This window comes from Cyprinodon variegatus, unplaced genomic scaffold (genome assembly GCF_000732505.1).
Source record: "Cyprinodon variegatus isolate N-32 unplaced genomic scaffold, C_variegatus-1.0 Scaffold1151, whole genome shotgun sequence".
In the NCBI taxonomy this organism is placed as follows: Eukaryota; Metazoa; Chordata; class Actinopteri; order Cyprinodontiformes; family Cyprinodontidae; genus Cyprinodon; species Cyprinodon variegatus.
This window is the reverse complement of record NW_015151604.1, coordinates 61,091-74,066: the sequence shown is the minus strand read 5'-3', so window position 1 is coordinate 74,066 and position 12,976 is coordinate 61,091. Positions and strand designations below refer to the sequence as shown.

General features: G+C 37.2%; 1 protein-coding gene across 3 annotated transcripts in view; it reads right to left on the bottom strand.

The window, feature by feature from the left end:
- Positions 1–588: 588 nt before the first annotated feature.
- The window catches only part of LOC107101781 (docking protein 1-like), a 21,812-nt gene continuing 9,424 nt past the window's right edge, over positions 589–12,976 (bottom strand). Inside the window, exons 2-8 of one of the 3 annotated variants that reach the window (XM_015400828.1) lie at positions 9,406–9,591; positions 8,757–8,835; positions 3,646–3,773; positions 3,453–3,563; positions 2,726–2,795; positions 1,774–1,946; positions 589–1,689 (exon numbers count right to left, since the gene is read on the bottom strand). In XM_015400828.1, coding sequence (XP_015256314.1) covers positions 781–1,689; positions 1,774–1,946; positions 2,726–2,795; positions 3,453–3,563; positions 3,646–3,773; positions 8,757–8,835; positions 9,406–9,591 — 1,656 coding nt within the window. In that variant the 3' untranslated portion in view covers positions 589–780. The other 2 variants (XM_015400830.1, XM_015400829.1) reach the window with 2 other exon arrangements.

The window sequence follows — 12,976 nt, the reverse complement described above, 5'->3', positions numbered from 1 at the left end:
CCTAAAAATGATTCAGTTACATAAACATCTGGTTGCCACACAAAAATAATCATCTGGTACCGAAGGGTTGTTTAATCTCCTGCCAGGATCTCTATAAAACTATATAAGTTTAAACACTCCACCCTTTTTTAAAAGAATTGATGCTTTTGCTTGCAGAGTATGTTGGGGTTGTCATTTGGGCTATGAGATAATGAAGCAGTTTAAGTGAAGAATGAGACCGATAAAGGACCACTCTGTTAAAAATAATCAATTTCTGCAGTAGCATTGTAGATGAAACTCCTTAAAAATATTTGTTCTTTTTGGTCAGAGGAAGGAAAAGGTTATTTTTACCACAATCATTTAAATTCAGAAACTCAGTGTTTGAATGAAACAGTTTTCGTTCAGTTTAAAGTTCTTAAATGTTTTTAGGTTTTTTTTATGGAACAGATATAGAGATCTGTTGGAAAACCCAGTTTTAATGAATTATTTCAGAGATAAATGTTCTTTAATGTTTAATGTTGGAGCAGCGTGAAATCAAAGAAAAGAAGGTAAGAAGGTAAATTAAATGAGTAACTACACAAAGTGAAGCCCAGTCTATGCGGTCATAACTGTTGTAAAAATGCAAATGTTTAATGTTGTAAAATTATCATAATTATCCAGGTTGTATCCTGATTTATATTCATATCACAGTTTAAACAACAGAATAAAAATATTTCAAATACTTTTCACAAAGGAACGAATTAAAGTAAGAAAAATCTAAAAAAGTAAAGAAAGTCTTATTGGTTCCAGTAAGGAGCTGATTTAAATGATGCCCAGGTTTTCATAGATGACATCATCCAGAGGATCCTCTCTGAACTTGGTTGAACTCATGGTGGATGAGGAAGAAGCTGATGTGGTGACAGACTCCGAGTTTTTGCTTAAAGTCGCTGCTTTGCAAACCTGAGCGTAAAGATGTGCAAACTGGTCAGGATTGGGTTCAGTGTCTTGGCCCTCTGATGGAGTTGTGCTATCCGGCTGGGAGTAAATGGGTTCGTCTGATGTTTTTGCTGGATTCTGTAGAGTGGGTTGTTTGTTTTTGTCTGGACTGAGTTTATCGTAAACCTCTGAGTAAACTGAATCCAGCAAATCTGTATTAGGTTTTGGATCTGATTCTAATGTGGTAGGAACGGTGTCGACAGGTTCTTTTGCAAATGGTGGTTTCAGAGGAAGTACACTCGCCGGGTCGATGTAGTGAGCTCTGGTTTGTATGGGTACTATAATAGATGGGATGCAGTCTTTCGGATCAGCATATATAGCGTCTGATTGGCTGTCGGGTTTATGTCCGCTGGTATCGTTGTGTGTAGGAACCGATGGGAGAGGCATCAAGGTGATCGGAGCAGGAAGACCTTCTGCCGGACAGACTGAATCGTCTCGACTCTTTGGGATGTCATCAAACACGGGAGATTTCCTGTCCTGCACTCTGAGTTTGTTTTCCATGATGGCCGCCATGTTGGTTAGGTCAGGGATTTTGGGAAGAGGGGAACATGCTTGAATGTTGGTAACAGCATCCTGCTCAACGTCTTGGATTTGGTGTCCAGAAGTAGAAGTTGCAGTTTTCCGTTTGATGTTACTCTTAATCAAGGAGAAGATGTTGTCAGCCTGCTGGGTCTTGAATATGAAAGTTCCAGGCCCGGATTCACAGCGGCGCCCTGCTTCGATGGTGAAGGTCACCTGGTGCGAATACAGAGCCATGAGAACATGGACAAATTACTTCCTGTTTCCCCCCCTTTATATGTCAACAAATGACATCGGTACCTTATCATTTCCATATCGCCGCAGTAGTTCATACGGCCACTCCATAACAACCTCCTTCTCTTTCGTACTTCTCAGTAGTAGCGACTGCTCTTCCACCTGCAGCCAGTAGGAGCCTTGCAGACCACATCGCATTGCTGCATCACTTTTCTGTAGCCCAACCCAGAACTGAGGGGCTGCAGATGAGTGGAGAAAGTTCATGTCAACAAAATGGAAGGGCGAGTGCCTTTTTCTGGTATGATCTAACTAAATGATAAAATGTCTTCACAAGGTTGTGGTTTTCCATCTTAGTTAAAAACATACTAATACATTAAGTGAGACATTTTTGGATTATTCCTTTGGTGTAAGGATGGTGACAAATCCTCTTATTTCCCATTAAATGGTGGTATATTTGTAAGACAGCGCTGACATTCTGCATCTAATAAAATTATCAACAATTCAAACAATGCTCCCCCATTAAAGGAATAGTACACCCAAAACATGATTAGCCTTCATTTTCTACTCACCCCCATGCTGAACAACACTNACTACATCCAGAACTTGATGGTGGACAGGATGGGTTGGCCTGTTGATGTTGTCTACCTTTGTGTATTGATGTAAAAATGTGTTTGGGGGGAAATGGTTATAATCTGTAATGCTTCACTCCATTTACCATCTGGTTTTATCAATAAAGCACAAAGAACATTAGAGGTCTTTGCTCGGCAAAAGGAAGAGAAAGAGGGCTGTGATCTATTTAGGTATCGGAAATGCCAGAGTGAGTCCATCTCTCAACCCGATCAGTTTGGTAAACATCAAACTGTGAGTTCTAATAATACTGAGAAACTTGCAGGATTTTTGTTTTTACAAAACCAGAACTCTGGCTGTTTTTCTATAACCTGATTTATGCATCTCCATTGAAATAAACGTTTCTCTTACAGATTTAAAGAGTGGATCTGTAATAAAAATAAAGGTTCACCTTCATGTGCAGAGGCATAAATCTGGTTTTCCTCCATGTGGACTTGACTGGTCCCTGAAGTTTTTTCTCTCTGTGAGACAAAAAAAGGCAACTTTCACTATAGTCTTACCATAAACAGAGATTTCGTATGGAAGAGGGGCACAATCACCTGAGTGGAAATTTGGTTAAGGAAAATAACTCTGAGACACTTGAAGGTCATCAGAGGATTAAATGAAAACACAACAAAATGAAGAACAGAAGTAAATGAAGTGAAGTTCTGAGAAACTGAAAGCTGGAGAGAATCAGATGAAACCAAAGTCTCAGTTCTAATGAATACAGAGATATAAGTAGATCTGTGCAGTAATATTCATAACCACAGAGGTTCAAAATAGATGAAAATAAGATTAATATATATATTAATCACGGCACTGAGGAATATTGTCTACATTCAAATATTTCCCAATTGTACCAGTCAGCAAAATTTGTTTGTTAGGAATGTTGTGAAGACAATAAAAAGCCTTCATGCTGCTTTTGATGCATCTGAAATAAACTGATTGACAGCTAGTACAATCATAACTGTTAAACATAAGTTTCCTTTTTTAAAATTTATCATTACTGTTATTGAACTTTTCATTTATATTAGGGGTGTTTTAATAAATGTCAATTTGAAGCGCCCTGAAGACAATATAGAACCAATGATCATCTGATGAACTCTCCAGTTCAGCAGGGCAGTCAGCTTTGAAGATACCTGGAAGGTGCTCTGACACAGCTTGTCCACCCACTCCGCACAGTCGTCTTTGAGGGTAGCGAACACCAGTGTTCTGTCTTGGGTCTCCACACAAAACGCTGACATGTTCTCCTGCACAAAGAGAGTCACGGTTACAGGCTGCTTGTACAGACCAGAGCTGAGGGAACCTGATGGATCAGGCTGAGGAACCAACCATGGGGCAGGCCTCAGCATTGGGGGGCAACCTGAGGACAGTGATCAGCTCTGACAGTAGGACCACCTTAGTCCTCTTGTCTCCATGAAACTGCTGGTGTCTGCGGAACCCAGGATAATCGCCGCCTCCTGCAGGACAGAGGCAGAACACCCTCAGAGGACAGACTAGTCATCCTGACAGGTCAGAGATTGTCCTGCAGCTTTAAGGAAATGTTCAAAAGGATTCTAAAAACTTAAAATCCAACAAGCTGGTTTTCTATCTAAAATGCTACAAAGCATGAAAACAATTTAAAAAATATCTATAAATGGCCGAAGATAATCAATGTATTAAAATAACTTGGCTGTGGTTAAATAACAGCATGTCACCTTTTTATGAAAACCTTCTGCTATACTTTCTAAGAGCTGAATTTTAAAAAAAATTCAGTCCATTTTTCAAAGATGTGTCTATAGGATATACTCATCTGCAGCCATTCTGATTCACAATCAGTTAGATTTTACATGTCTGTCTCCAGAGATGGCAAAAGTACTCACTTTCCGTACTTGAGTAAAAGTACAGATACTTGTGTTAAAAAATACTCTGGTAAAAGTGGAAGTACTGATTAAACTTCTTTACTCAAGTAAAAGTAACAAAGTACAGGCTTGTAAATTTACTTAAAGTATAAAAGTAAAAGTAGAAACCACTTTTTTTATGTCGTTGCCTACATTTTAAATGGATGTCTGCCAATAGGACTAGATCTCCGTTGTGTTCATTTTCAATCATCTCGTCGTCCATGCTACTATGCTAACGCCACCGCCACCAAGCTGCAATGATTTGCCGCGAATGAATACCGCCGAATCTGTCGATTCATCTTGTAGTGGTACATCAAATGCAACGTAGATTCCCATCCAATTACGGTAGATTGAATTTGGTATTGATGACGTGAAAAATAATAACGGTAACTCCATTGAAAGGATTCAAAACTAAAGTAACGAGCCAATTTTTTAAAATGTAAGGAGTAGAAAGTGCAGATATTTGTGTAAAAATGTAAGGAGTAGAAGTAAAAAGTCCCCATAAAAAAGAGGAGTAAAGTAAAGTGAAAATATCAGAAAAATGTAGTTAAGTACAGTAAGGAAGTATTTGTACTTTGTTACTTCCCATCTCTGTCTGTCTCCAACATGATGTTGCAGATTGTCTGATTTTTGTTCTAACTTGTTGTGCTGGGGTCAAGGCCAGCTTGTATGGGGCCTTGAGGAGAGAAACATCGCCACCAAACAGCCTTTCAATGCAAATTCTGTGAAATCTGGTAGAGGAGGCCGAGTTTCATTAAAGTTAATCATGGATGATTTTGATATTAATATTGATTTTGATTATGATATTATTATTTGATGAGACATATTTATGAAAACAGCTCAAACATAAAGAAAGGTTGAACTTCACTTCAAGTTGTGGTTCATAGTAACAAACCCTTACAACAACGATGAACAAATGTTTCGCATTCATAGTTTCATGATAAAGCTAAGAAATTACATTTCAGCATTATGTGCATATGTAAAACCATGTAATGATACAAATGAACCACCAGAGGGCTACATTTTCCTGTGTGAATCCTCAGTGGCAGTTATTAGGACAACTGTTAGTTTATTATTTAAACTTAGCTTCAATTCTGATAAAACATTTTCCTTGAAAAATCTCCTGAAAACCTAATTCCTCCCCTGTGATCAATTATTAAAATACTTTTTAGTTAAACATTAACTGAACTTAGCTTCACATGCATGTTCTCTTGGTTTTAAATACTTTTGAAATATTTTAGACCAAATAATTTGTTAATGAATCAAAAGGTTCCCCAGCTAACAGCCTCAGAGTCACTTTTAGCAGTCAGACCATCAACATGAGGTCATCAGTCAGACAGAAGACACCCTAAAATCAAAACCCAAAGCTTTGAACCTCCCTAACTGATCCATCTTTCTCCTTCATGTGTCCTCTTCCTCTCATTTGTCTCCCCATATTATCATTAATCTGCTCTGTGTCCTACTTTCTGTTGCTTGGATGATTAGAAAATGAGGCTCTTGACTGAATGTGAGCTCACACAGATCACTCAGAGAAGATATGCATCATTCATCAGAGCTTACATAACGCTGTCACCATGTGCGGCTCTATTTAGGATGTCAGATCCAAAGCTCGTGTTCTGCTGCTGCTTGTCCCACCACCACCACCCCCACTCAAACACCACCCTGCATCCACCAGTGGGCTCTTACTCCATGATTATTTGTGACACAACATGATTCTGCAATCTCCCCATGCTCCAATCGCGTCAGTCTTTTAGCTTCAAGATGTTACAATTCCTCACTTTGTGGGATCAACGAGAGCATTTCTGAGGCTGAGGAGAAGAACTTCCCCACGTATCCTTTTCTTTAATTCTCACTTGAAGTCCTCTTTAAATTAGTAATAGATTCCCCATCTATCCCATCATCACCTCAGCATAAAACCATTTCTGGCCTTCTTCACTTTCTAAGGCTGGAAGTAAAACTACCACCCATTCCTCTCTGAATCTGAAAGTAGATCAGTGCAAGAACAGATACTTTTCACCAAAACGTAGAATGCAGTCCAACAGCAAGCAGAACCACCACCATCAGCCCAAAGAACCTCCATTAACAGCAAGCAGACACCATCATCAGCCTACAGATGCCAAACTTACCCAGAGCCATAGCTCTGTTGAACCATCCATTCCACCTGCTCTTAGCAGTAATGATTTTATGGGATTCTTTATAAATAAGATTGATCTTATTAAAGATAAGCACTCCTCTAACTATGAGTTGTTTATCTTTGAAAACTGAGGCAGAATCTGAGGGAGCCATAGAATCTGAACCTGGTTTATACTACTTTGATAAAGTTTAACTTTCAGATTTAGCAAAACTATTGCCTTCATTTAAGCCTTCAACTTGTATGGTAGATCCAATTCCAACCAGGTTATTTAAGGAAGTATTCCCTATGATCTCGTCCTTTATTTTAGATGTGATTAATCTATCTCTGTTACAGGAATAGGTGCCAAAGGCTTTTAAGTTTGCTGTAATTAAAACTTTACTTAAGAAACTGTCTCTTGACCCAGATGACTTGGTTGATTATAGGCCTATATCCAATTTTCCTTTCTTATCTAAAACTCTTGAGAAAATAGTTCCCAAACAAGTGTGCGATCACTTACACCATAATTAACTTTTTGAAGAGCTTCAGTCTAGCTTTAGAGCTTATCAAAGAACCGAAACAGCTCTGGTCCATTATCTGATCTCAAGTTGATCATAATATTCTTTTAGAAAAACTTGAATATTCTGTAGGAATTAAATGAACAGCACTAGACTGGTTTAAATCTTATCTATCTGATCGATTTTAGTTTGTTCATGTTAATGACAAAACTTCCTCTTGCTCAAAGGTTACCTGTGAAGTACCACAGGGATCAGTGCTAGGGTCAATTCTATTTACTATATATGTGCTCCCAATCGGTAGAGTTATTTCCACTGTTATGCTGATGATACTCAACTATATCTGTCTATAAATCCAGATGAAGATAATCCATTACCTAGATTACAGGCATGTCTTGAAGACATAAAAAGCTGGACGACTCTTAACTTTCTGCTTCTGAAAGCAGGAAGCTAAAGCAGAATTTCCTTATCTCATCTGCGTAATATTGCAAAAAATTTGAAATATCCTGTCCAATAAAAAAAAAAAGAAAGAAATATCCTGTCCATGCTGAGAAACTAGTCCATGCATTTGTTACTTCAAGGCTGGACTATTGTAATTCTTTACTATCAGGAAGTCCACAAAACGTAGTTAAAAGCCTTCAGCTGATCCAAAATGCTGCAGCCAGAGTTCTGATGAAAAATTAAAAAGAGAGATCATATCTCTCCTATCCTGGCTTCTCTTCATTGGTTTCCTGTTAAATCAAGACTAATATTTAAAATCCTTCTTCTCACATATACAGCCTTAAATGGCCGAGCTCCATCTTATATCAGAGATATGATTGTTCCTTATGTTCCTAACAGAGCACTTGGCTCTCAATCTCCTTAGAGCGGATCAGGTTATCCTAGGCTATCTCTATAGTTATGCTGCTATAGGATTCATCTTCTGGATGACATGGGGACCCCTTTTTCATCATTCTGCTTCATTCTACTCCCTTCTATCCCACTGTGCAGAATGTGTTAGTTCAGTCTCTAATGTTATGCTCCCTCTGCTTTTTCTCATAGTAGCTTGGTCTGTTTTTGTTTGGCTGTGACTCCATCCTGCAGAGAAATATCATCTGTGCTGCTGCCATCAACACCTTTGTTTATAGATGCTGGAGCTCGGTTGTGGTGTTCTGCTGAACACCTCCAGCAGTATCTGAGTCTTTTGGGGTCAGAACCAGGGAGCTATCTGAACGGTTCACATGAATTGTTTACTAGAAGAGTCCAAATCATTGTCTATCAACAAAGCCTTGTGAATTTGAACATTTCATTCTCTTTATATACCTGATTGTTTGTTTTCTAATGGAACCACAGCTCCAAAAGGAGGCACACCTAAAGAAAAAGTGTGACCCCTTTTTTTTTAAGTGGCTTTTTAATAATCTTTCACCTGCTGATGAGTAAACACTTGAGAATCGTCTTGAAGCTGGGCTCTGATTTTTATTTCCAGCACTCTAGCAATCAGAGCCTCACAGGTACAGCTAAGCAGCAGGAGTTAATTTACCAGGAGTAAAACAGCTCCAGTAAATGTGTTTGCTTGCTTCTGATAAGATAAGGACACATTGATAGTGTCCTTGAAGCCACAGAGACCACTTAAAAAAAAGTGAACTACTGAATTCTGCTTGGTGCTGCTAAAAAAGGGCTTCTGGTGAACCATCAGAGCTCTGCAGTGTGGTGTACATTTTAGGACATCCTACAGTCTCAGAGAAATAAGGTTATCCGAAAAAAGCTATCAGGTCTCAGAAATCCCTAAAACATTGTCAGGTCTTAGGAAAAAATAAACGTAGCAGAGCTGACTGTTTTATACCAGATTACTGATATTTTTTAATCAATTTCTAAATACTTATTTCTACAATCCTAAGAAAGTCTTAAAATGTACATCTTATTGCAGGTAGATATTTTTCATGAAGACATTAACCTTACCTCCCATGTCCCTGATCTCTAGTCGACCCACTCCGTTGCTGCTGGGCGGGAACAGAGACACCCACACTGGTTTCCATTTCTGAAACAAAACATAAGGTTAAAAAGTAGTCAAAGACGATGACAACTGAAGAAACAGACGTTTTGCTTGATGTTCAAGTGGAACAGAAACACGTCATCAGGACGACACGCTTCCTTTTATTCCGTCACACCTGAACAGGTCTGCAGAGGCGGTTTCAGCCCTCCCATGTGTGAAACCAAGGTAAACATGAGTCAGATCCCATCTGTGTCAGGTATGTACCAAACACACACAGAGTCACAGCAGAGGAGTTTCTCTGTTCCTTCTGAATCCTGCAACCTTTAGTTCCTGGGTGACTCTGAAGCCTGCTAGGAATGTGCTGGGAGGAAACTTTGCTCTGTTTCAACTTGCCTGTTTGGATTCCCCAAGTCTCATTTAAACTCCACCAACAAATTTATAGAAACTTCTACTGCGCTTCTTAAACTGGACAGAATGAGACTCAGAGGTTAAAACCATCCATTTAACATCAACATTCTGATCGTCTGCCTATTTTTTTTACTACTACTTCAATTAGGATTAACACTTGATTACTAGGAAAAATTCACATTTATAGTAAAGTAAAGATCTACTCACTTGGTTGGATTTGTGTGGCTGAAGAAACAGTTTCCCAGTTTTCCCTTTAGAATCCATGAAAAGGACCACACCAGGCCGCCGTTGCTGCTGCTGGAGGACGTAAAAAACACGTCTGAAGAGTTTCCTTCTTTGCTTTGGATTAAGGTTGGGCTCCGTGAAGCATTCCTGGAATATGATCCTTACATGCTAAAACACACACACACGTCATTTAAAAGGATTGGCTGGAGTAACAATCAGGACACAGTTCCGTTTTCATAGAGATTAACTCCAAATAATTTTACTAACACATGATTATGAATAATCTGCATTGAAACACAAAAATATATTACTTTTTACAAACATGTCAACATGTGAAATATCCATCAAAATCTCAAATACAAAGCTACAAAATATGTTTAAACATAGTGGCAGAAACTTCTAATATTTACTTTTTTTTCCTTTTCTGCTTCAAGCGATTATTTGATTAATTGATTTCTTTAGTTTTGGTTTGATTGCTCTTCCAATAAATGCTTTTTCTGAATATTTTATGTTTTGTAATGTGCTATTTTACAACCATTATGATATAAAAGGGAGACTTTAATCATATTAACCGTATTTATTTAGGTCATGATAGTAGGTGATATGGTAAATGTAGCACTTAATGCTAAATAATGATAATAATAATTATAATTATTATCTGATAATGATCTACTAAAGTTTCACTTTAGTAGATCATTATCAGATAATGCAGTAATACATTTTAAAGAATATTTTTCCCTTTTCATCTCTTTGTTACTGAACGATACTGCAGGTGGCAGGCAAACATTTTTATGTATTCTACTTCACAAAATTATTTTAATAAAGGGTTTACTAGTTTCCTGCGTATTGCGTAAAACGTGTCCCCATTAAAACAAAAGAAAACCTTATAAACAGTCAACTGCTGTATAAAATGATCCTTCATAAAGCAAGAGCCACATATTTCTCTTCATTAATAGAGGATCATAAGATTAATCCCAGATTATTTTTTAAATACAGTTGCCTCACCCAGAGCCATAGCTCTGTTGAACCGTCCCTCCAACCTGCTCTTAGCAGTAATGTTTTTATGGGATTCTTTAAAAAATAAGATTGATCTTATTAAGAATAAGATCAATAGCACTCATCTAACTACAATTGGTTATCTCTGGAAGGTGAGGCAGCATCTGAGGTAGTCATAGAATCTAAACTATTCTCTTCATCAAAGCCTTCAACTTGGATGTTCGATCCAATTCCAACCAGCTTATTTAAGGAAGTATTCCTTTTGATCTCCTCCTCCAGTTTAGATGTGATTACTCTATCTCTGTTACAAGGATACAGTATGTACCAAAGGCTGCTGTAATGAAACCTTTTCTTTAGAAACTGTCTCTTGACCCAGATGACTTGGTCGATTATAGACCTATATCCAATCTTCCTTCCTTATTTAAAATTCTTGAGAAGGTAGTATCCATACAAGTGTGACCACTTACAGCTTAATTAACTTTTTGAAGAGTTTAAATCGGGTTTTAGAGCTCATCATAGCACTGAAACACCTCTGGTTAAAGTCACTAATGATATTCTCAGTGTGTACTTTTCCTGTAAGATCTCAGCGCTGTATTTGATACAGTTGATCATGATATTCTTTTAGAAAAACTTGTATATTTTGTAGGAATTAAGGGAACAGCACTAGACTGGTTTAAATCTTATTTATCTGACAGATTTCTGTTTGTTTATGTTAATGATAAATGTTCCTAATGCAGATAATATGCTGATGGTTTTTATACAAGAACGAGCATCTAAATGTCACCTCTTTCAACAAAAGTTTAAAGTAAAAACAGCAAATATGGATTGACAGAAAAATAGATAATAGATTTTAAATTCTATGTTTACTATGGGCAATTATCAGGTGGATCCGAATCAGAATCCAATTTACTTTATTAATCCCCTGCAGGAAATTCTTTCTTGCAGTGCAACCGTTTACAGAAGAGAGAAAAAATAGGATTTTAAGTACAAATAAGACATAGGAATCAAATAAGATAAGGGTAAGAATAAATTAAAATAAAATAAGATAAGTGTAAAATTAAGGATTACGGTACAGGTAAAGGCAAAAGTGATGGAGGATACCTACTGGCAAAAACATAGAGTAATAACAAATAAATGAAACTAGAAGTCCAGCAGGTACAAAAAACTCTCGGTATAAATAATTAAGAAAGATTGATAAAAAGTTAATGTAGTAATAGAATGGAAAAACAGCACAATGAGTCATTTAAAACCCAATCTAAGTCATGTCACATCTCTGAGTGCTACAAAATATGAACTCAAAAGAACTTTAGAAAATAAAAAATAATACAAAAATTTTAGACGTTTCTGTTTGTATTTATGTTTCTCTACTAAATTTGTGTAGATTATGGTTTATCTTTAACTTTTGTTTTTTTCCATTTGTATTCTTGTTTCGAGTTAGAGGGCTGATTGTCCTAGCAACGTTTTTTAGCAACTTTTGCAGCTTTTCCTAATGGATGTTAAACATGCGGCTCTACTCATCTGTTCAGAGGTAATTAACAAAGATTTTGAGTTGTAAAGGTGCCATATTTCCCATATATTTATTTTTAAAGAGGAAACAGGCCATATTTGCTTATTGTATCTTATATTCAGAGTTAAATGTCCAATATAATTAAATAAGAAATATTAACAATGAGCCACCTAGAGCAGGTTTTTGTTGTTTGAACAGTAAAATCCCCCTCAGATTGGGCAGACAAAGCACTAATATCCTCCTTATTCAGCCTTTTTTTAATCAAGGTCTTTCGGCTTTCCATGCCTTGTCTCCTGAAAGCTGCGCCCCCCACAAACCACAACCATGACAACCAGTCAGAGTTCTTAATGATAGAGGACTGATATAATACAGAAGAAAAAGGCTGGAGCTTGACCGATGGGCTTCTACAGACCGTTCTGAGCAGCTTATAACAATACACATAAAAGGAGCAGATTGAACAAATAACCTGTCATTGCCATTCATTTATGTTGTTAAGAACAATAATATACATTTTTTATTCCATCTGAAATACGGACAAATTTTTTTCATCCGTTTTTCAATTAACGGCTGAAAACCCTTTAGTTGAACTAGTAGCCATTTGACCAGAGGTGCTACTGCCTCTATCTGCTGTGATGAACTAACTAGGCTGTTACAGTTTTTCTGGATTGTTTACACACATTTCTGAAAACATGCCTCGTATTCTCAGAACTCTACACACAAATCCAACAAACACACACACAATGGGCAAAACCCTTCAATTCTCCTGCAAAATGAAACTTTACATTCAAAACAGTTTTATCTCTTCACAAAAGGCCATTTTGTGTTCAGATGACACACAAACTATCATATGAACAGACAATTAAAAAAAGCATTTAAACACTGATGTGCTCAGTGTAAAACACCATTCTCCATTCATCATAATGACTTTTTGTTCAGTGTTACACTTACTACAGACATTAAATACATAAGTGCGTTGTAAAATATTTTAGAATATTGTTTTTATACTCAGAACACACAAATATACTGTAACAAACATGTTTTATTTTTCCC